Source organism: Lycorma delicatula, chromosome 5 (assembly GCF_047948215.1).
Source record: "Lycorma delicatula isolate Av1 chromosome 5, ASM4794821v1, whole genome shotgun sequence".
Taxonomy (NCBI): domain Eukaryota; kingdom Metazoa; phylum Arthropoda; class Insecta; order Hemiptera; family Fulgoridae; genus Lycorma; species Lycorma delicatula.
The window spans coordinates 108,130,225-108,154,521 of NC_134459.1; the positions used below are offsets into that span (position 1 = coordinate 108,130,225).

At 31.8% G+C, this 24,297-nt stretch overlaps 3 protein-coding genes across 5 annotated transcripts in view; 2 read left to right on the forward strand and 1 right to left on the reverse strand.

Moving 5' to 3' along the window:
• r-l (rudimentary-like) overlaps positions 1–6,558 on the forward strand; it is a 41,308-nt gene extending 34,750 nt beyond the window's left edge. For both annotated transcript variants that reach the window (XM_075366834.1, XM_075366835.1), the window contains 2 exons: positions 4,354–4,565; positions 6,143–6,558. In XM_075366834.1, the coding sequence (XP_075222949.1) occupies positions 4,354–4,565; positions 6,143–6,453 (523 nt within the window). In that variant the 3' untranslated portion in view covers positions 6,454–6,558. The remainder of the gene's footprint in view (positions 1–4,353; positions 4,566–6,142) is intronic.
• A 4,262-nt stretch (positions 6,559–10,820) lies between these two features.
• Positions 10,821–16,441, reverse strand: LOC142325286 (uncharacterized). Of its 2 annotated transcripts, none has more exons than XM_075366837.1 (3): positions 16,283–16,441; positions 14,928–15,147; positions 10,821–11,063 (listed from the first exon to the last, which is right to left on the reverse strand). In XM_075366837.1, the coding sequence occupies exons 2-3, from the start codon at positions 15,145–15,147 to the stop codon at positions 10,906–10,908; spliced, it is 378 nt and encodes a 125-aa protein (XP_075222952.1). In that variant the 5' UTR covers positions 16,283–16,441; the 3' UTR covers positions 10,821–10,905. The 2 variants fall into 2 exon arrangements, with proteins under 2 accessions (XP_075222952.1, XP_075222951.1); XM_075366836.1 differs by having other exon boundaries at positions 14,928–15,152; positions 16,283–16,439.
• Positions 16,442–18,474: 2,033 nt separating this feature from the next.
• On the forward strand, positions 18,475–23,887 carry LOC142324508 (COMM domain-containing protein 8-like). The gene is made up of 2 exons (XM_075365336.1): positions 18,475–18,758; positions 23,536–23,887. Exons 1-2 carry the CDS (start codon positions 18,693–18,695, stop codon positions 23,728–23,730), a joined length of 261 nt encoding a protein of 86 aa, XP_075221451.1. The 5' UTR covers positions 18,475–18,692; the 3' UTR covers positions 23,731–23,887.
• The last annotated feature ends 410 nt before the right edge of the window (positions 23,888–24,297 follow it).

Genomic DNA, 24,297 nt, shown 5'->3' on the forward strand with positions numbered 1-24,297 from the left:
TTTCCCAAAGAAAAAATCACATGGGTTCAAATCAGGACTGTTTGGGTGCCAGTTCTGTCCACATGCAAAATGATTAGGAAATCGGTTTGAAATGACATTTGCGTTAAAAGTTTCATGTGGAAGGTTTAAAACTTATTATTAGCTCTATGTGGTCTGGTTCCTGCATGAACCACTTGTTTTCTAATTGAAACACTTTTGCAAGAAGATGAGGAACAAAATTATTACACAGCATGTTTAGATAACATTCACTGTTCACTGACTGTTCAAAAAAGAATGGCTTTACTACCCCATGACTTGAGATAGCAGCCCATACCATAATTCTTGGAGCATGATGCACCTTTTCATGAAGCATGTGTGGATTTTCAGAAGCCCAAAAACACACATTTTGTTTGTTAACAACCTTGTCTACGTGAAAAATGTGCCTAATTTGAAAACCAAACATTGTTCAATGTTTGGTTTTGGTTCACAGCCCATTCAGCAAATGCCATTCTTTGATGTTTGTTGTCAACTGTTAATGTATGCAACACTGTTTTATTACACAGATACAAATGCAAATCAGTTTTTAAAATTCTTTTCACAGATTGCCTAGAAATCCCAAGTTGTGCTGCTGCTTTTCTTGTTGATTTGTCTCAGCAATGCTGCTCTGACAGCTTTTGTATTCTTTGGAGGATGAACATTGGCAGGCCATTCGCACTTACTCTCAAATACTGAACTATCACTATAAAATTATAATCTTTATAAAATTTTTTTATCACTATAAAACAGTCTTTATACACTGTTCAACAGTCGTCAGTCTTCCTTTGTCAGCCATCTTGGAACGATACACAAACAGCGCACTCAGAAAGAGAAGAAACTAATATTCATGAACTGCTGTTACTTCTGCCAACATAAAACACATTATTAGATTATTAACCTAAATAATTATTGCCAAAACAAATGTTGAATAATTTTGTGCGACACGCATAGTTATAGACATTTACATTTCTTTCTGTTGAATATTATAGCAAAATTTATTCTGTCATATTTTTCTTTAATTTCAATTTTTATGTAACTTTGCCAAACATCAAATTTTATTATTTTTTTGCTTCATATCACCATGTTGCATGAAATACTTCCAATAAAATTTTAAAAATAATCAAGAAATTATTTCAATATTTTAACTGCAGAAATAACGACCACAAAATTCTTTGATACTGCCAATAGTTTTGTTTACTAAAAAATCATGGTGGACTGTTAACATCTCGGCCTTTCATCCAGAGTTCAAATCCCAGGCAAAATTTTGTTTCCATATCTCGCGCACAAACTTCAAGTTAATTTGACAATATCATTAAAGAAAAAAATATATATATATATCTGCAAATATATTTTTCGATCACAGTTATCAAATCCTTACCCATGCATGGTATTTTATTTTTTCAGTTCCTTTTTTTTTAATGAAAGTTGGTTAAACACTACAGTATGTAGAAAACTATGTAATAATCAAGTAACTGATAAATTCAAGCCCCTTAGACAATTTCTTTGTCTGAGTTTCTACTCTATAAAAGTTAATGTAAACAAACTTATTACTCTTCTTTATTATTCATAAAGGATGAATGAAGTTTAATGTGGTTTGTTCATGAAGGTTAGACACAGACAGACAGTGGTATATGTAAACACACACATACAATTTATGTATCTACGTATCCTTCTCTCTCTTTCTCATTGTATGGTAGGCATAATTTGACATATATGAGGTGTGTTCAAAAGCTAATGAGGATTCTGAAATTTTGCGGGTTGTATTAGTCCAATTCTTGGGATTTTTTCGTTGTTATATTGGTAAACATGTCTGAAAAGTATCCATAAATTTTTAGCCATATTGGATGTTTAGTCTGTTGTCAGCTGACAAAAGGATAACACATGTTTTGATACGATCAGTGATTTTTTATTTGTACAAATAATGTATCAGAGAATTTGTATTAAATTTTGCTATAAGAATGGAATAAGGTGTAGCAATGTTTTAAAAATGTTAAATATTGCTTTTGGTGAGTCTGCTATAGATAAAGCAAGAGTTTACAACTGGTATAAATGTTTCCAAGAACGTCGTGAAGATGTTGAAGATGACGAGTTCTCCAGCACATCAACCAATGAAAACGTGGAAAAAGTGAAAGAAATGATTATGAATGATCGCTGTGTCACAATAAGAGAAGTCGCTGATGATGTTGGGATATCAGTTGGCTCATGCCATGAAATTTTTTTGGATGTTTTTGGTATGAAACATGCAACAACAAAATTTGTTCCAAAATTGTTGAATTTCGAACAAAAACGCAAATGGAAGTTGCTCAGGAGTCGCTAAACGAAGTCAACGACGATGCATAACTACTGAAATGTGTCATAATAGATGATGAAACATGGGTTTACGGATATGATGTCGAAACTAACGATTGATGTGGAGACTCAATCATGTATATATATATATAATTCTGGTAAACCTCTGTTACAAATTGTTAACAACTTAAAAAACTAGTCATTACATTATATAAAACTAGTGATCACTGAATATGATTTTTTCTTCAGTTTCACTATTGTCTTTCTATGAAGTTAATGCACCTGATCAGCTAATTAATTTTAGAGGTAAGTATGTCCTGATAAATTGAATCTCTATGAGTGTAGGACAGATACAACATTTGGCTGTTCATCACAGAATCATGTGATCACTAATATACTTCACAGGAGTACACTAATAATGAACATTATAATTTTTTTTAAATATAGTTTTGTATTTTTTATCATGATTATTTTTATAAGTGAAGATTAGTAGCTGTACAAATTTTGATCCATGGATTATTTAAACTAAATTTGATTATGAGAGCTGTTGCCTTCAGTACGAGGGCGGTTCAGAAAGTAACCTCCATTTTAGCATAGCGCTAGTAGTATAGTAGTTTAGTGGCCCCACCATTGACACATGGTGTACTCTCTGAATCAGTGTGCTTTCAGCTGCGTCAAAGTGAGCTGCATACCTTAGCCTGTGCTTGTTATAACCTAAAAACTGCAATAGAAAATCCTGCAAATGCAAGGTGTGCTGTCATGAGATTTCTTTGGGTACGAAATGTTTTGGCAGCAGACATCTATTATCCTTTGTGTACTGTATATGGGCCAAATGTTAGGTGACAGTGTAGTATGACAATGGGTCTGATTTTTTTAAATGTGGAAGGACAAACATTCACAAAGAGAAGAGTGGTAGGCCTTGTGTTATAAGTGATGGTCTTGTCATTAAAGTTGATGAAAAAGTGTGTGAAAATCAAAGATTCGCTATTTTTGAACTTTCTGAACAATTCCTGCAAATTTTTTATATGGTTTTGTATGATATTGTTACCCATAAATTAGGCAACTTAAGTTCTGTGCTCAGTGGGTTCCAAAAATGCTCACAAAGATCCATTGAACCAAACGAATGGACTCTGGCTTAGACTTCCTTTCACGCTACGATGAGGAAGGAGAAAATTTTTTGAAGAGAATTGTGACTGGGGATGAAACTTGGGTAGCCTATGTGAACGCTGAAACAAAACAACAGTCAATGGCCTGGAAGGAAGATTATGGCTATGATTTTTTGGGATGCCAAAGGAGTTCTAGTCAGTTTTATGGAATGTGGTATGAAGAATACTTCAGCAGTCTACTGTGAAACTTCGAAGAAATGTAGGACAGTCATTCAGAACAAACATTGCAGTATGCTGTCATCTGGTGTTTTTTTTTGCATGATAATGCTTGTCCTCACAGTGCTCAAAGAACTCAAGAACTTTTGAATCAAATCCAGTGGTACATTTTTGATCATCTCCCTTACAGCTCACTCGGACTTGGCGCTAAGTGAATTTCATCTCTTCACTCACTTTTCTTGATTTTTACATCCCAATACTACTTAATTCTAACTTTCACTGTTTTCCTTTTCTCCTTTTCTGTTACTATCCTAAAAACCTTTTAAATTTTGACATATTCTCTGTCCAGAATTGTTTCTTCTTCAATGAAGAAGAAACAATAATGAATGAGAGGATCTTTTCAATATCCTCTCTATATACTGGTTTTTATTTTAAAAGTAGTTGAAGATAATTTTAGTTAAGTACTTGAGTTTTCTTTTTCTTAATACATCTGTTTTGTCCATTCCCTCTATTTAATACAGTTCTTTTGAGGGCCTCAATCTGTACCATCTCCTTTCATTCACTTTGGGTCCCAGAATTTTCTTCTTATTCTTAATCCTTTGAAGATGTTTAATGCCATTAAGAGATTAGCATTCTATTGTGTACAGTTTTTTAATATTTTGTTTATTCGTTGAATTTTTGTGTGAACCTTATCTGGATTGTATTTGTTATTTTTCCTTTTTTTCAGAAAGTTTGGAGATATTGGTAATACAGTTAGGTTGCAGTATGTGACACATTGTTCTTGGGCTGATCTCATAACTGTTCATGCTTTACCTGGCAGTGGTGTTTTAGATGGTCTAAAACAAGCATTTTCAGAATTAAATTCAGAACAACGAGGTATATTTGTTGTTGCTGAACTTAGCTCGAAAAACAATCTTATTACTCCTAATTACACAAAAGGTAACATCATTTTAATTATAACACTTTATTCATGATCTATTTCTATTGCTTATTTCAGTTGTATATTTTTTCTTAAGTTTCAATCACTATATATTTTAATCTCTTAACTACTAACAGGAGTTGAGTAGTTTGTATTAGTTACCTTGTACTGTTTTTGTGACTAAAACTAGACATAGAGGAAGATTACATTACATTACATTAATTAAATTCTGAGAAAAAATTTTGTAGATGCCTTTACCAGTCAGAACAATGTTTAGTGTGCAAGTGGAGTGTTCATCTTTAATTCTTAATGATTGCATAGGATTTCTGAAATAAATTTAATATCAGATCAGTCTCTCTAACTTGTGAATTTTTTTAAATAGTTGATAGACTTATCAGTAATTTTTTCAGTTACTTCCTATAACTAGGCTGTGGTAGTAGATATTTAATCATTTTTGCTCAAAACGTGGGTCTTGTTCAGATATAAACTGACCCAAATCTAAGACAGTACTGTAATTTGAAACCTGTTAGGAAAATGGTTCAAACTTAACTTGAAATGGTTCAAATTTAAATTTAAAAAAAACCTGTACGTCATTTAACACTTCATTTTGTAACTTTAGTGAATCTTGACTTATCAGCTAAGCAATAAAAAAAAGTTACATATTTGCTATACTGATGGGTAGAATGGATAGATAAATTTTCTTATTATCAAAATATTGTGAATGCAAACCATTGCAGTGCTATGAATTTAGCTGATAAAATTTAATTTGTAATCTTTAATATTTTACTTGTCTTTATTTTTTGTACTATAAATTTTCTCTTTTCATTCATTTTTTCTTAAAGAACTTCAGCCATAAAGCTTGTGCAGTTTCAAAAACCTAACATGGTTTCTTATGAATGCCAGAACTTTCCAGCTAAGTAAGGAAAATATATACCTCCTAAAAGACCACCCACAACAATGATTTGGAATCATTACCTCAAGGGTCTTGCACCAAGGATGATGTAATTTACAGTTTCAAGACACTGATATCAAATTGCACAGAATAAAGAGAATAATGAATAGATGCATCGGCTTATCATGTAATAAAAGTTTTTTTTTTCAGTTCAGTTTAAACTCTCCTTCCATTGTTCCTGATAGCTGTGTGACCCATCCTCATTTTAGAATAGAATGTACTGTTTAATTGAGCCATGCATTTGGCAAATAATGTAGGTAGCTTTTCTTTCTGTAGTTTGTCTTCTAAAATTAACTTTACATTAACTGTTTACTGAAACTAATAGAAAATGCTCACAAACATATAAAACTATGAAAAAAGGATTATTGACATTGACTTTTTTATGTAATTTCACTCTATTTTAAATAAGTTAGTCTGTTTATTGTTTTATAGAAACTTTTTTCTGTTAATTTTTAATTTGTTTAAACTTAAATTTCTCTTATTCTGCTCCTACCCCCATATCTTTCTTCCCAGCCATTTCACTGTACTTAATTTTTCAGCAAGCAAAACTAAATTTTGACTTCTCAGATTTGATAAATCTTTGTAATATAACTATTTTTTTTTTTTCATTTTATTTATTTTTACTATTTTTTTCTGTATTTTTAGAGGCAGTCACTATGATTGATCCATATAGAGATATAGTTGCAGGATTTGTCTGTCAGTCATCAAGTGTAATTACTTCACCAGGATTGATACAGTTGACACCTGGAGTTAAATTATTAGCAGGTAGTGATGACCTTGGTCAGCAGTATGTAACACCTGAAATAGCAGTGTGTGAAAAGGGGGCTGATATTGTTGTTGTTGGACGAGGAATTACTGAAGCAAGTGTGCCTAAAGAGACTGCTGAAAAAATACAACAAATTTTATGGAATTCATATGAGAAACGAATTAAATCTTCTATTACAAAACAACATTGAAGTAAACACTCTATTAAATTACTTTTTATAGTTCTTTGTAAACCTGTTATATGTATATATTTTATTTTATAATGAAATCAGTTATTTTGCTCTCAGTTAACTTAATTTTTGCTGTTTTTTTTTTTTTTTGCAACTGCAACTTGATAACCTTTTTGTAACAAACCATGACAATGTGTATGACAACAGGTACATCCACTGTACTCAGGAGTTATTCTGTGGCTTTTAGTCACAGTGAAAGTAACATATTCTTGCTCCACCAGTAGCTTGTTAAATATGCAATGAACATTTCCTTTTGTAATGTTTCAAATGCTTTTTAAAGTCAATGTTTGTCAGTTCATTGTATAGAGAAAACAAAAATGATATTAAAAAAAAATTAATGAATCTTGGATAAATGAGTATTTATAGAGAGATAACTAGTATCGCTAATCGGTATGAAATATTTATCAGTAGTTTTAATTCTGTTGTTCTTTAAAGTGAAAGACATATTTGATTGTTTTTCATTTCAGAGAGAAATATAGCCATTTCAGCTATCTATCCGCTCATATATCTTACTCTAACTCAATTAACTTCTACTGTTGATTTAGCCTACATATTCACTAATTGAAGATTATGTTTCAGTGCTTGCATTTCTTTCTTGGTACATACAAGGACAGTAACATAATGAACTACTGTGAGAACATAAACGGATTCTTTGATGTTTTGACTAATAACAAAGAAATTTGTATTATCAAAAAAATTAAAAGTATTTTTACTTTGTACATCACTCCGTATGTGATGAATTATATTTACCTATTCATTTGTATCAAATCACATTTGAGTTTATATTGTGCTTTTTTTTACAAGTTACCCCATTGCTGATCTAGTACAGTAACTTAATTATACGTTGTCCCAGGTAAAATTCTAACTTTGGCTTCAATTTTTTTCCTCTGGCAGTAGTCATTACATACATACAAGTATTATTTTAAGTAGGTGATCTAATAAAAAACAAATCATTGGTGGCACATAATATATGTATTTTTTGACTTCCAGTTTTCTTATTTTATTTACAAGTTACAGTCATACCGAAAAGTAGAGTTGTAATTTTGAGATCTTATTCAGGTAAAAATAACCATTCTTTTAAATGCATTAGTTTTTTTTTTAACTTTCTTTATGGATGTTACCTACTGTAGGATTGAATAGTAGGTCACACTGCGGAGTAGTAATGTACTTGATGCTATTCAGTTATTTATATCTAAAGTATTTTATTTTACAACTGTTTTTTTAAAATGAAAATGGATACACTTATGACCTGTTGCATCAGTGCAATGTGATTAAGGACCAAAATCTTAACATATTTCTCTAAACAATAATAATATATGGGTAAATTTTAGTTTTACATTATTAAGGGCTTTATGCCATAAGGTAGTAATCTCTAAAGTTCTGTTTGGTAGATATTTTTCTGGCATCCAGTGCTTTGTATATATACATAGGCTTTTGCATACCATTTTATCTTTTGTAGTATTTGTCTCTTTTAGTAATGGTGAAATTATAATTAGGCCAAAAATAATTCTTTTCTATTGGTGAAATTTATTATTTGTATTTATGCTAACATTTTTATTGTGCTGTATATGTATATATATATATATATATATATATATATATATATATATATATATATAGTCTTTTATATAATTACAATCAAGAACAAATATTCTAAATGTTCTATTTTTTAAATTAAATATTGGGTAAAACATACTTTGATGTTTTTATTATTGATTTTTATTCTTTGCAGTAATGTCTCCATTCAGTTCACTCCTTGGCATTTTATTTCAATTTCCTTTCAAACCATGAATCATTTCAAGTTTTCTGTTATTTTTTAACTTTCTACTGATAAATACTGCTCAACCTCTTTAACCCAGACAGTAAGCAAAATAAATTATTAGAAAATAATTATAACAGTGAAATAATTTTTTGTCTATTGCACTTAAAATTACAAACAGACTATTTATTACTATACAAAAACAAATCAGTTTTGTTACACATTCATATTACAGTTAATAATTGTATTGATTACTTTTGTGGTAATTATGCCAAGCAAAAGATTTTTGTTAAATAAAATTATATAACACATCTCTGATCAAATTAATAACATTTTATTTAGCATATGCAGTTTCAGTTTTGATTTTTATTTCAGCTAAGCAACTGATTAGATTGCTATTTTTCAGGATGCTGTCTGTAAATGTTTTTTTTTTCTTTTTGATGTATGAATATAATATATTTTTATATATGTACACGTGAGATTTTAGTTTTTTCAACAAATCTTTATTTATTCATCAATGATTTCATTTTGTCACCTTCAAAGTACTCCTTTTCAGATGTAATACATTAGCGCCAGCACTTTTTCCAATCGTTGAAGCACCTCTGGAATACAATTAACGGTATGGCATTTGGCTGCTTCCGAGATTCTTTCTTTATCTCTTCAGTGTTGGCAGAATGTTGTCGTGCACGATTCTTTTCAGCTTGGGGAATAGGAAGAACACATGTCCAGCAGATACATGGGCCAATACATCATAATAGTGTTGTTTTAGGCTAAATATTCACGAACAAGCAGTGAAATGTGAGCTGGTGTATTATCTTATTGCAATTGCCATGAATTGTTTCGCCACAAACAGGTGTTTTCTTCAGATTGCTTCATCCAAATGGCGTAGAACTTCAGGTAGTACTCCTTTTATTGATCATATGACCATGGGAGAGAACTCATGATACCTAAGCTGTTGAAATTGAAGCACACAGTGATCAGAACCTTCACATTCAATCAAACTGGCTCTTTAGGAAGCTTACATTGGGATAATTGGGGGCCTTAGTTTCGATGTCACTCCCATGTTTCATCACCAGTTGTGATTTGTTTGAGCAGTTCTGGATCGTCATTCACTTCATTCAGCAACTCTGAGCAGTGTTCATTTGGCACTGCTTTTGATCAAAATTCATAGATTTTGCTGCCACATGTTTCATGCCCAAAACATCCAAAAAAATTGCTTGGCATGAATGAACCACATGATACGCCAACATTATCAGCAACCTGTCTGATAGTGATTTTGCGATTCTCCATAATCATTTTTTTTTCATTGGTTGTTGATGTGCTGAGACATCCAAGGCGTCATCTTCAGTGTCTTCATATCCCCCTTATAATCATTTGTACCACTTGTAAATGCTTGTTTTGTTCATAGAAGAATAGCCAGAAACAACATTCAAGCATTTCCAATGCTGTGTTGCACTTTATTCCATTCTTAAAGCAAAATTTAAGAACTAAGTCTGGCTTTTTAGTCAGATATATATATATATATTTGACATTCATGCTATGGGTGTTACAGATTGGTCCATCCATCTATATTCTATTTTTTTGTCTAGGTGTAACTGGTCAAAATTTTTATTTAATCTTTTTAATGTAACATTTGAAAAGCTTGTTCTATAACAGCTTCTAAGTATGTTTTATTAAATATTTTAGGATGAAAAATAGATTAGATACAAAGGAATAAACATATAAATCTGTAAAAAATGATGTGCAATTAGTCAACTGCATGTTTAGGAAGTATACCTATGATTATAAATAGGGTGTTTCACTCTGTTGCAAATATGTAAATTTTAACAGTATTACTTTCTATAAATTCAAGAACAAATGAAATGTATTTGTATGAATTGCAATGAAATTTACAAGTAGATATTGATGGTTTCATCTTTTTTGTTTAAAAAACTGCATGGTACTATTTATTAACAATAAGAAACAAAGAAAGTATGAAGAAATATGAAAATTAGATATGGAAGAATTAGGTGGACAATGAAAGTAAATGAGAATGGAAGTGAAATTAGAATAATTTAGTATAGCCAAATGATAGGTAATGTTATGAGAGGAATAAGGTTGAATAAAAGTGTTAGAAGAATCAGTAGGAAGTGAAAAGAAGAAAGGATGGAAAGAGGAAAAATTACAAATGATCTAAAAGGAAAGGAGCTAACAGGAACTTAAAAGTGTTGGTTGAGAATGAAGTAGAATGGAGCTTTGTGGTTGAAACCCCTAAAAATACATAATCTGTATTTAGAGAATAGTGTTATATAAATTATTTACTAAAAAAATAAAAAGTAATAATTATTAAGCTGTAGCAAAATAGATGTTATGAAATAAAATGTTTTGAAGATTTTTTTTTACATTTATTCAAAATAATCATCAGAAGGTTATATTGCTTATCAACAAAATTGTTACTGAATTAAATTAATACCTGTTCTTAAAATACCAAAAAACTATTAATATTAAAGGAATGGTTCTAAAATATAACATAGTTCTGCATAACTGAACCTTTAGCTGAAATACCTATCTGGAAGGATATTTGAATATATAAAATTTAAATAAAAATTTAATCCAAGTACTTCTACAATTCACTAATAACTACAAAATATATTTACAGTAATTTATTAGCATTTTTATACATTCTGTACATCATTTTCTTCAGCATCATCATCATCATCTTCAGTTTCTAATAAAAATTCATTAATTACTTCTTCATCACTAATTATTGATGTACCATGTGCAGTGACAACTCTAGCTTTTGGAATTCTATACATTTCCATTGCAATAAGAGCTGAAACAAAACATAGTTAAAATAACATTTGGTAATAGTGCAGGAAAAAATTTACATTTTTTACAATATTCAAATACTTGTAAATAATACATGGGGTGTAATGTTTAGGATCAGACTTAGTAACTTTTTTCCAAAATAACAACTTCAACGAAAGTCTTGAGTAAAACTACTTGAGGTGCGCCTGATGAACTGAATCTAAACAAACTTCACAGCTTCATTTATTATCAAATCACACCTCACTAGAACACGTCTAGAGGACCTAGCCTAGCACAGGTGACCCCTTGACAGTCAACCATGAAAGACCTTTTAAGGAATACTCCACTGGGTGAACCAAGCAACACCAGAGTTCAGAGAAGGCAGCATTCGGATATGATGAGCTACCAGTTAGAAGATAACGTGTGATCAGAAGCACTGGAATGCTCCAACAACACTACACACTTCAAGAAAAATGTGAAATCCAAAATCAAACCAAAGGAAATCATCTATCTACATTTCCATACACAATGTGAACACACTCACGCAGACTGGTAAACTAAAAATAATAACTGGCCTAATGGAGCAAAACAAAATTTTCATCATGGGTCTGCTGGAAATATAAAACGCCAACCAGGACACCATCGAATCTCAAGGATATAGGCTCTACAAAGGTATACAAGGAAAGAGAGTGATAAAAAATGTCCCACAGTTTGGAAGAGACTTTTTAGTCAGCCTCAAAATAATAAACTTCATACAAGAATTCAAGTCACAATTCCCAAGAATCTCATTACTCACCCTAAAAGCATCTAATAAAATCTACACTATAATAAAAGCTCATGTACCCACAAATAATAAAAATAACTCTCCAAAAGACCATAAACACAAAAGTTCTGGAATCTACTCGACCTGACTATAAATAACATACCCAAAGACCATGTTAAATAATTAATTGGAGACATTAATGCTCAACTAGACAGAGAAAGAAGATACTGTGACATCATCGGAGAATGGCCCACCCAAAAGAAAACAAACAAAAATGGACAGATTCGTTGATCTGTGCAGAAACCATAACCTAATCTCGAAAACCACACATTTCAAGAGGAAACCTCAAAACCTGGAAACACCCCAACTACAGTACAGGAGAATGGCAACTAGACACGTGTTCATGGACAAACACCAACACAAGGAGGCTCAGATCATGTAGTAGTCAAAATTAAGATTAAATTTACCCCCCAAAGAAAGCAACAAAAACAAGCTCTTAGACCCTTCACAACAAATCAATAATGAAGATTACCAAAAAGTATCACTGATAAACTTGAAGAACTAGGCAACAACAACCTTAAAAAAAATTGCAAAGAATTAACCCCAATAAAGTCCTGAAATAAAACATCAATGGTAGGACAAAGAATGTGACAAAACAGATATCAAGCATGGTTATTTCACCAATCCCAAAAATCTGATGTGAACACTACATTACTTCCTTGTACATCTATTAAATTACATATATACATTTTTTTTAAATTAAAAGTACATAAAATTTTATTTCATTAATAACTTCTGATATTTTTTTCTTTTTTTTACTGTTATTATTGAATTACTTATCGTAAATTTATTTTACAATCAGAGGTTAATAATTATTAAATCAGTATATTTAAAATTAAAAAAAAAAGAGGATGAAGTCTGATTCAGATGTGCCTTGTAAGATCCAAATATTTCATTAACTAAATATTTATTTTGCTATAACTCTGGAACCAATGAGAATAAGTACAACTTATGATATATCGTTGAAAAGCTGCCAATGAGGGCTTATTACTGCAGTTAAGAAAAAGTCCAAAATCCATTTTTTTTTGGATTTTGGGCTTTTCTGAACATTTTTGGTTCACTCGATTACAATCAAAAGAGGAGGTGCACAACTAGATGTTACAACAGTCCTAGATCCAAAATTTCAACATCCTATGGCTAATCATTTTTGAGTTATGCAAGATACATATGTACATACATACATATGTCGCCCAAAACTAGTCAAAATGGATATTTCTGTTGAAATGAAAACCAAAATTTTTCATAATCTCAAAACTTCCTTTACTTTGTACAAGGAAGTAAAAATCATAAACATCGTTCCAAAATCCAGTAAAATAAAGAAAAGAAACCACCTGAACCCCAAGGAGAATAAAACACACACTGAATTCTCAAATTCAATTAATATTAAAATTAAAATACACACTGAAGTCAATAGAAAAACACAGAATAAAATAATAGAATAAACACAGTCAAGAGAATACTACAAAAACTTAAAAAATCAGCTCCAACAATACGAACCTCCAACCCTACTAATAAAGAATGAAAACTGTAAACTGGCCCTTAACTATAAAGCCTTCAAGACTCCTAAATATCAAAGAACCAACAAAACTCCTAAACTTACACAAAACAGACCCTAACAGTTACAGGGGAATCTCCCTCCTAGACATAACATACAATATTCTTTTAAGAATCATCCCTAACAGGATCGGTTCACAACAGAAGAAAGAACTAGGAAAATAGCAGGGAGGTTTCAGATCCTGGAGGAGTTGTCCAGACCAGATCATGATTCTCAAGCTAATAATGGATTACAACAGGAAAAGAAACAAGAGACATGATGATAATATTTATAGATTTCAAGAATGCTTATGACTGCATCCACAAAGAATCCCTACTTTCTTTTCCCTGTTTAGCCTCCAGGAATTACCGTTCAGGTATTACTAGGATGATATATATAAGTGTAAATGAATTGTAGTCTTGTACAGTCACAGTTCAACCATTTCTGAGATGTGTGGTTAATTGAAACCCAACCACCAAAGTACACCGGTATTCACGATCTAGTATTAAAATCCATATAAAAGTAACTGCCTTTACTAGGACTTGAATGCTGGAACTCTCGACTTTCAAATCAGCTGAATTGGAAAGACATGTTCATCACTAGACCAACCTGGTAGGTTACAGAGAATCCCTACTAACTAAGAATTCTTAAGATGCCTCAGACTAGATACCATATTAATAAACATTATAAAACTGAGCCTCAAAAACACTTTTATAACAATTTGAGATCAAAACAGGACTGCACCAAGGTGATGGGCTCTCACTGCTATTATTCAACTGTGCTGTACAAGTGGTAATGGGGAATGACCCCCCAAAAGTAAAAATTGGCCAAAAAATCAAAACAAACTGTCTTAGTTTCACCCACAAATTGACACTGCAATCAAGCAACATTGATGAAGATAAATCACAGATAGTAAAACTTCAGAGCATTGCAAATTAAAATGGCCTCAAAATATCATTCAAAAAGAGTTATGTCCCAAAAACCAAGACCCAAGTAAAACTATCTCTGAGAAATAACACAAAACCTCAATCCAAATAAGAAGAAACAAACTAGCTAAAGCTCAAAAATTAACCTGGTTCACTTACAATAAAAAAATGCCTATCAATAAATGCAAAAATAAGACATTACAACACAGTTATAAAACCAAACGCCATTAATGCAGCAGAGCACTTCCACCTGAACGAACAATCAAAGATACATAATCTCCAGAAAATCAAAAGAACCTGAATCAATTAAAAAATACCAGAAAGATGGGTGGTGGATTGTGCCCAAGAAAGTTAGAACCCATTATTGATACTAAGGGCACAAAGATCGAAACATACGATAAAGGCCCAAAGAGACTTGGATAATGGACTGACTAAAGTGATCTTATGATAAAAGATAATGATAAGTTAACTAATTTAACAAATTGTTTTCTAAAAAAAAGTATATTAAAAAATTCTGTATATTTATAGATCAAATTGTTTAAAAAATTCTGGTACAAAACAACGAAATAACAGTAAGCAGAAATCAGATAAAAGATTGTAAAATACCTTTAGACTTCTTAGCTTCTTCTTCAGTTAGAAGGCCAGCTAGAGAAGAATAATCTAATTTACCACCTCTAAATTTGTAGATCGTAAAACCGAATGCGTTCCATGCCGAAAATAAATATAAAAATGAAAGTCTTCTGTACCACTTTTCTGCTACATCTTGAGGTAATTCAGGTAAGTTTCTACGAAGTAATCTTCGTATCCAACGAATTCTGAACACCATCTGTCCTGAAAACAATTGTTCTTTGTTATAAATATAACTGAATTAGAAAACTACAGTGCTGGAGATATTCAAACCTACAAGTGAATATTATACTAAATAGAGAAAGCAACTCTCACTGCATGTAATATCTTGTCTACCTTGATAAATAAATGCTGCCATATCCATAAGAACAACTAAACTGTGCATGACAAACTAATGTATCCCTTTCTGTCATAAAAAAAGTATTACACACAACAACCTCTACACAGAAGAGAACTTTATAAAAAGTACAGTGATTGCAATTATACAACATTTAAAGTTAATAACATACATATAAAATTTGTATTTTTTGCATGTTAAAAGTAATAAAGAACTTTGGATGCAAACAATAATAAAAATGGATTTTAGTGTAATAAATTGTCTTTACATTATGCAGGAAAAGTGTTGAAATAAATTAAGAGTACCATTAACTGGAAAGAATATTAATCAAGACATGCTTGTCTGCCTACACAATAGTAGAGAATAAGTTTAAAGCCTACAACATTTAAATTAATCATACAATGGTAATATTTCTAGTTAGGTCAACTGAAATTCTTATTTCAATTGCTAAAATGCTTGGGGTAAATCTAAACATGTCCAAAATACTTAAGCACATGCATGGTCAAGCACTTAAATCGTTACTTTTTTTTGTTTAACCTCCGGGGCCGCAGTTAAGCATTACTGTACAGAGGATGAGATGAATGATTAGTAGCTTGTGTGAAAAATGCCATGCCTGACCGGGATTCGAACCCGGGACATGTCCAAAATACTTAAGCACATTCATGGTCAAGCACTTAAATCGTTACTTGGTAGTACGAAAAATAACAGATAAAATTGTATAAACGACGTCCTGTTAGAAAGTTTTGCATTCACGGTATTAAGCTTGATACCGGGTAAGCAAAATTCTCCATTACTAAATACAAATTAGTCAATAAAATATTTCTTAAAGGGAAAATAAATATCGAAATTCATTAATATTAATTTTTTATTAAAATTTTCAGATATTAACTTATAAATAGTTGCAGTCAGAACTAAAAAAAAAAAACAAAAAAACAGTGAAACTTAAGGCAATCAAATAAACTACTAATAAAAAGGCTTACAAATGACTTTTACATACCTCAATCCTACAACAAAAAATGTAATTCCATATGATAACCTGTAAATAAAAATAACCTTGAACGTTAAATCGACTAACTGTTTTTGGGAATAATTGATACTCCTAAAACGATAAATTGATTGAAACTATCGATAGAAGTTATGTGCCGATTCGATAATTCATTCAAACAATCTTAACCTCAAATAAATACAATATATAAGGGTACCCGCACAATGGTTTGTGTACAAATAAAACTAAATTTTTTGTGATAGTTTATTTATGAAAAAATAATGTACTGATAATGGAAATTTATGACCTAAAAACGATGTTGTCTAAATGATGCCCGTTGCAATGTATGGACTCTTCAAATCGAGAACGAAGCTTATTGATAACGCGTCTATACATTTCCTTCGAGTTCAATCTTATTTGTGCCTCGATACTTGCCTTTAATTGATTTGTATCAGCTGAATTCTCGTAGACCTTACTCTTAAGGTAACCCCAAAGGAAATCAATAAACGATAAATCGGGGCTCCTAGGGGACCAGTTAATATTGCCTCTTCTTGAAATCACCTTATTGGGAAATAATTGTAAACAGCTTCGATAACCCGAGTTGATGTCTGGCATGTGGCAGCATCTTGTTGAAACCTAGTTTCTAAATTAAATTCTAGAACTGTTGTAGAGAAGGTGGAAGAAAATCTCGCAATATCGCTGAGTATTAACGGTAAGTGCTCCTTCATTTGGGGCTGTACAGTGGAAGAACCAGTAGTTTCAAACATTCGGATCCATTTTCTAATAACATCAGGGCTAGGTGATAAACTAATCCCTCGCAACTAGTAATGTCCGCGATACTGACGGCGTGCTGTCACGATAGAATTATTGTTTTGGCAAAATGGCTGTACGCAAAAAGCGCGTTGCTCTCTCGTAAACGACTCCATTGCAACTAAAATTCCTTGTACCGCTTTACAACTCAACCCCCATTACGACTGCCGTATTTTGCAGTATATAGTTAAAGTGCCGATACCCTTTTTGGTCACTCTGCATATATACGCCCAATACAAGAGATCCAGTATAGCGCGAAGTCCACAGAATTCGTAAAGAAGACAACCACTGTGTGGACGAGTGATTGAGAGTAGAGCAAGAGGCTTTTAAGCCTATACTAAACTGCGTGAGGTTTTGGACTGCTTAAGTCTGCCTCTGTAACTCACCGGGTTGGTCTAGTGGTGAACGCGTCTTCCCAAATCAGCTGATTTGGAAGTAGAGTTCCAGCGTTCAAGTCCTAGTAAAGTCAGTTATTTTTACACGGATGTGAATATTAGATCGTGGATACCGGTGTTCTTTGGTGGTTGGTTTCAATTAACCACACATCTCAGGAATGGTCGAACTGAGACTGTACAAGACTACATTTCATTTATATACATATCATCCTCTGAAGTATTATCTGAACGGTAATTCCCGGAGGCTAAACAGGAAAAAGAAAGAAACGTCTGTCTCTGTAATGAAAGATGGGTTTGTTAAAGTCTAACTGTTAAGACATCTGCGCCCTTATGTCTTGTCTTGTGTTACGTCTGGGTAGTGGGTTGCCTGGTCGCGGGGGTTGGGGATCATTGTTGTTTCCCTTCTGTACAGCTTGGCTTCCCTTCTCCTTGTCTAGTGACGCAGCGAACGGCATGTTCCGAGTGATGCTGAAAGGTTGGTACCGGGCATGTCTCTGAGAGGCGGGTTTTTTTAGTCGGTCCTTGCTTGATCGACCCAGGCTGTTTTGGTTGGAACCCGACATAACCACGTACGGGCGCGTTGTGGTATCTGCGAACAGATTTTTTTTCTGTATTACCCACCGGGTTGGTCTAGTGGTGAACGCGTCTTCCCAAATCAGCTGATTTGGAAGTCGAGAGTTCCAGTCCTAGTAAAGCCAGATATTTTTACACGGATTTGAATACTAGATCGTGGATACCGGTGTTCTTTGGTGGTTGGGTTTCAATTAACCACACATCTCAGGAATGGTAGAACTGAGAATGTACAAGATTACACTTCATTTACACTCATACATATCCTCTGAAGAATTATCTTAACGGTAGTTACCAGAGGCTGAACAAGAAAAAAGTGAGGCTCTTCCTAAGTAAAACAAAGTTGAATTATTTATCGAAGTAATTATTCAGTAGAATCATTCGATAGTTTAAACTATCGAATAAGGCGAATTAATCGAGTCGGCACATTACTAATCGGTAGTACTCTATATTGTAGTAATGCAATTTAGGTTAGTTTATGCCGAATGTATCCGGAAGTATAATTCTCTTTGTAATTGTAGTTTTTGTTATTAATTTGGTATTCTTGTTCCCTGAGGAAGATAACTACTTATTTTTTATACAGAAAAGTTTAGGGTTTTTTTTAAAGAGGTCATTTATGTAGAAGAAAAAATTATTTTGTTTGAATTATGGAGAACAACCTGTCTTGTCAAAACAGTATACAAGAACTTATTGGGTTTGACTGGAGCATGAAGGTAATTTTAAGTAATCTGTTATTTTGTAGGTTTTTTATCAAGTCATTTGACTGGTTTGATGCAGCTCTTCAAGATTCCCTATCTATGCTAGTCGTTTGTATATCCCCTACATCCTACCGTAACAATTTTTGTTTACATATTCCAAACGTTACCTGTTTGCACGATTTTTTCCTTCAACCTGCCTCTCCAATATTAAAGCGAGTATTCCAGGCTGCCTTAATGTGTGGTGTATTAATTTGTATCATCTTTTAACTATATTTTTCCAAATGCTTCTTTCTTCATCAATTTGCCACAACACCACTTCATTTGTCATTTTATCCACCCATCTTATTTTTAGCATTCTATAGCACCACATTTCTAAAGCTTCTAATCTTTCCTTCTCAGGTACCGCGATCGTCCAAGTATCCCTTTCATATAAAGCTACGCTCCAAACATATACTTTCATAAATGTTTTCCTGATGTTGAAATTAATTTCTGATGTAAAAAAATCTTATTTCTGACTGAAGACTTGTTTCGCCTGTGCTATTCGACATTTTATATCACTCTTGCTTCATCCATCTTTAGTAATTCTACTTCCCAAATAACAAAATTCTTCTACTTCCATAATCTTTTCTCTTCCTATTTTTACATTCAGTAGTCCATCTTCATTATTTCTACTACATTTAATTACTTTTGTTTTGTTCTTGTTTATTTTCATGCAGTATTTCTTGCGTAGGACTACATCCATGCAGTTCATTGTTTCTTCTAAACCTTTTACAATCAAGCTAGAATTACTATATCATCAGCAAATTGTTGCATTTTATCTTTTTACCTTATACTGTTACTCTGGATCTAAATTGTTCTTTAACATCATTAACTACTAGTTCTATGCAAAGATTAAAAAGTAACGGAGATAGGGAACATCCTTGTCAGACTCCCTTTTATTTATTATGGCTTTTTCTTATGTTCTTCAATTATTACTGTTGTTGTTTGGTTCCTGTAAATATTAACAATTGTTCTTCTATCTCTGTACTTGAACCCTAATTTTTTTAAAATGCTGAACATTTTATTCCAGTTTACGTTATCGAATGCCGTTTCTAAGTCTATTAATGCCAAGTATGTCGGTTTGTTTTTCTTTAATCTTTCTTCTACTATTAATCCGAGCGCTAAAACTGCTTCCCTTGTCTGCACACATTTCCTGAAACCAAATTGGTCTTCTCCTAACACTTCTTCCACTCTCCTCTCAATTATTCTGTATAGAATTCTAGTTAAGATTTTTGATGGATGACAAATTAAGCTAATTGTTCTGTATTCTTCACATTTATCTGCCCCTACTTTCTTCGATATCATGACTATAACACTGTTTTTGAAGTCTGACGGAACTTCCCCTTTTTCATAAATATTGCACACGAGTTTGTATAATCTATCTATCGCTTCCTCACCTACACTGCGCAGTAATTCTACAGGTATTCTGCCTACTCCAGGGGCCTTTTTGTCATTCAAATCTTTTAATGCTCTCTTAAATTCAGGTCTCATTATTGTTTCTCCCCTTTCATCCTCTTCAACTTCCTCTTCCTCTATTACACCATTTTCTAATTCATTTCCTCCGTATAACTCTTCAGTATATTCAACCCACCTATTGACCTTTCCTTTCATATTATAAATCAGTGTACCATCTTTGTTTAACACATTAGATTTTAATTTATGTACCACAAAATTTTCCGTAACTTTCTTATATTCTCCATCTATTTTACCAAATATTTCATTTCTCTTTTCACTTCTGAATACATAATCCTCTTTCACTAGTTTGCACTTCCTGTTTATAGTATTTCTTAATTGTTGATAGATCCTTTTACTTTCTTCATCACTAGCATTCTTATATTTTCTATATTCATCCATCAGTTGCAATATACTACCTCTGACACCAAAGTTTTTTACCAGTTCTCTTTGTTCCGCCTAAGTTCACTTCTACTGATTTAAGAATTTCCTTTTTAACATTCTCCCATTCTTCTACATTTTCTACCTTATCTTTTTTACTAAGACCTCTTGTGGTGCCCTCCTCAAAAATCTTCTTTACCTCCTCTTCTCCAAATTCCACCGATTCATCTGACATCTTTTCTTCAGCATTTTAAACTCCAGCCTACAATTCATTATCATTAAATTATGGTCGCTATCAGTGTCTGCTCCAAGGTAAGCTTTGCAGTTGACGAGTTGTTTTCTAAATATCTGCTTAACCATAGTATAATCTATCTGATACCTTGCGTATCGCCTGGCTTTTTCCATGTGTATATTCTTTTATTATGATTTTTAAACTGGGTGTTGGCAGTTACTAAATTATACTTCATGCAAAACTCTATAAGTTGGTCCCCTCTTTCATTACTTTTGTGCAGCCCATATTCACCCACAATATTTCCTTCCTTGCCTTTCCCAGTGCTTGCATTCCAATCACCAAATATTAACTTTTCATCCCCTTTTATTTTTGTCAATCCCCTTTTTTACATCCCCTTTTTTATTGCTTTGTCAATTTCTTCATATAAACACTCTACCTCATCATCATTAGGGCACTTGTAGGCGTATAGATGTAAACAATCGTTGTTGGCTTAGGTTTTGATTTAATCCTTATTACAATGATTTTGTCACTATGCATTTTGAAATACTCTACTCTCTTTCCTATCTTCTTGTTCATTATGAAACTTACCCGTGCCTGCCCTTTATTTAAAGCTGTGTTAATTATTCTAAAATTGCCTAACCAAAAGTCATTTTCCTCTTCCCACCTAACCTTGCTAATTCTTACTACATCTACACTTAATCTATCAATTTCTCTCTATAAATTTTCTAACCTACCAACCTATTTTTTAGAGTTCTAACATTCCACTCCCCGACTCGTAGAATGTTATTTTTTTATTTTCTGGTGACCACTTCCTTAGTAGTCCCCACCTAGATATCCAAATAGGGAACTAGTTTACCTCCAGAATATTTTACCAAGGAAGGCGCCTCCATCTTTGTTATATCAGTTACATTTTCTTGGAAAGAAAGCAGCTGTAGTTTTCCATTGCTTTCAACTGCACAGTACTCAGAAGATTAAGTGCTTTTGATATGGCCGTTTAAGTCCTCCTGATCTACACCCTTAAAACTACTGAAAGAGCTGCTGTCCTCTTTCAGGAATTATTCCTTAGTCTGCTGGCTTTCGATGGATACCTCTCTGATATGGTTGATTATGCAGTTATGTAACAGAAAATACTATTAAACAGCATTATTTTTATTTACCTTAAAATTGAGCGTGATTGAATAATTCTGTGGTAAAGATTGTAAGCCTTATTTTGTTATGTAAAAATACCCTTTGATAAATATCTTTAAAACCGTGTTAATTGTACAGTATTGGAGTGTACATCTTTTGATTATTTTCTCACTTTAAACATACATCATAATTTTTGTTTGAGCTATCATTCATTTGAATTTTTATGCCATTCTTCATTCCCGTCTAAAATAATGTATTTTATTATTTTTTTTGATAAAACTTTCTTATTTTATTTAATTTTTTCAGAAGAGTCTTGTATGTTAATCAGAAGTTATTAGATCATAATTCATTGATTCCTCTGGAAGTAAAATATTTCTAAAAATCTTATATAGCCATTACATCTTCCAACTCTTATCTTAAGAACAAATAAATTATTTTCCCATTCACTTTGTGACAATCTTCAAGTTTTATATTTAAGATTTATTATTGGATCAGCATATTTCAGAACCACCCTCTTTGTGATTACTACATTCATTGCAACATGGTTTAATAATGAGTGGTAATCTAAAACTGGCATCAGTTCAAAAGCCCTGCTAGCACTTTCATCAAGAATCGAAGAATATCTTTTGTAACTTCATGTAAAAATGAATTCAGTCATACAGGAGTCAGTAAAGTGAAGTTTTACTGCCCTCAGTGATATTTTATTAAATTCAGTTATAATGAAATAACTAATTTTCATTAAGACAGTAATAAAATTTAATACCAGAATGTTTATTTATTTCATACATTTGATTAAATTAAAAACTACTATTACAAAGTAATAAATAGAATATTATTAATAGATTAATAATTAAATAGTACAATGAATAATTAATAAATTTGTGATAAAGATGATCAGTGATTCCATTTTTAATTTATCACATGGAATAAATAAATTCTCAACAATTTTTAATGAAGTAGTTTCAAATGAAAGATATTCTGTTTTTCTGTATTCATTGTAAGATAGTAACAATATTATTTTTATTATTATTTGTAAATACTTAAAAGTACACTAAATACAGAATATTTTATTAATAATTATCTTTAAGAAATACATACTCTATCTATATTTTTACTTTATATTATTAAATGTTAATACGAGAACTTATCAGAATCGGCCTACTATTTTGTTTGTTATATCTTGCTGATGTCTTATCCATAAAGCAGAAGAACACATAAAGCTGAGATATGATGTAGCTCCTCAATACAGTAGCTCTGATCTTCATTTGCATGTAGAGAGGTATGAAGGTAGAAGTAAAGATAATGGGGCTTACACAGAGTACAATAATCTTTGGAACAGGACTGTTCATGCTTGCAATATCAATAAAATACTGCAGCTGGAAGTTTAATTTAATTGAGTTTATAATATTTACTCATTTTATGTTGTACTGATTGATGTATTTATTTTTATCTGAAGAAATTATTTTGATAAATTATGGTTTAGTAATAGTTTAGTGGGTGTAAAGTAATGGTAGAACAAATTTAATATATGGGTTTTATATAAAACTTATTTTTATGTAGGCTGTCATAGGAAGCAGTAGTCTGGCAACACTACAACAACCATTAGTAGGTGTGGATTTTTATCTTGGAGAGCCTGGAAAATCTGTTAATGATTTGAAACCAGATACTTCTACTGACAGTTTTAGTATTGAAATGAATCAAAATGAATTGAAGAATCTTATATCAGTATTGGAAAAGGCAGTAGGAAATTGTTGATGTGAAAATTAATATTTTATTCAATTCTTGGATTTTTTATTATATTTCAGGACTCTTGTAAGTAAAATTTTCTTAATATTTTTTTAGATTATTAGATGATGATACTGGAACATATGTAGTTTGATTTTTTAAATAAATGTAACTTTTGTGTAACGAAGTAGCTTCTTTCTTCATTTCTGGTTCTTCTTTTTTTTTTACTATCTTTCCTGTTTTTGGAAAAATATCCTTGTTTGTCCTGATATCCTGAACTTATATATTGTGTTAATTTAATTTTAATTAATAAGTTTTAAAGTTAATCCTTACATTTCCATCTGAATTATGTAGACTGGTTTGAATTTAAAGTTTAAATTTTATTTGTATTTGCCACTAGTGTAATATTTAGAATTTTTAACTTACAGTCAGTTTCAAGTATTTATTTTGAGAGTTTATTATCCCGTTACTGTGGTATATTGCTTCTGTAACTAATATTAAAGCAGTTTCTAGCCCATTGTTGACAATTATTTGCTTAATGAAAGGTAATACATAAAATATAGATGTGAATGTTATAAATTAATGCTATGTACCTAA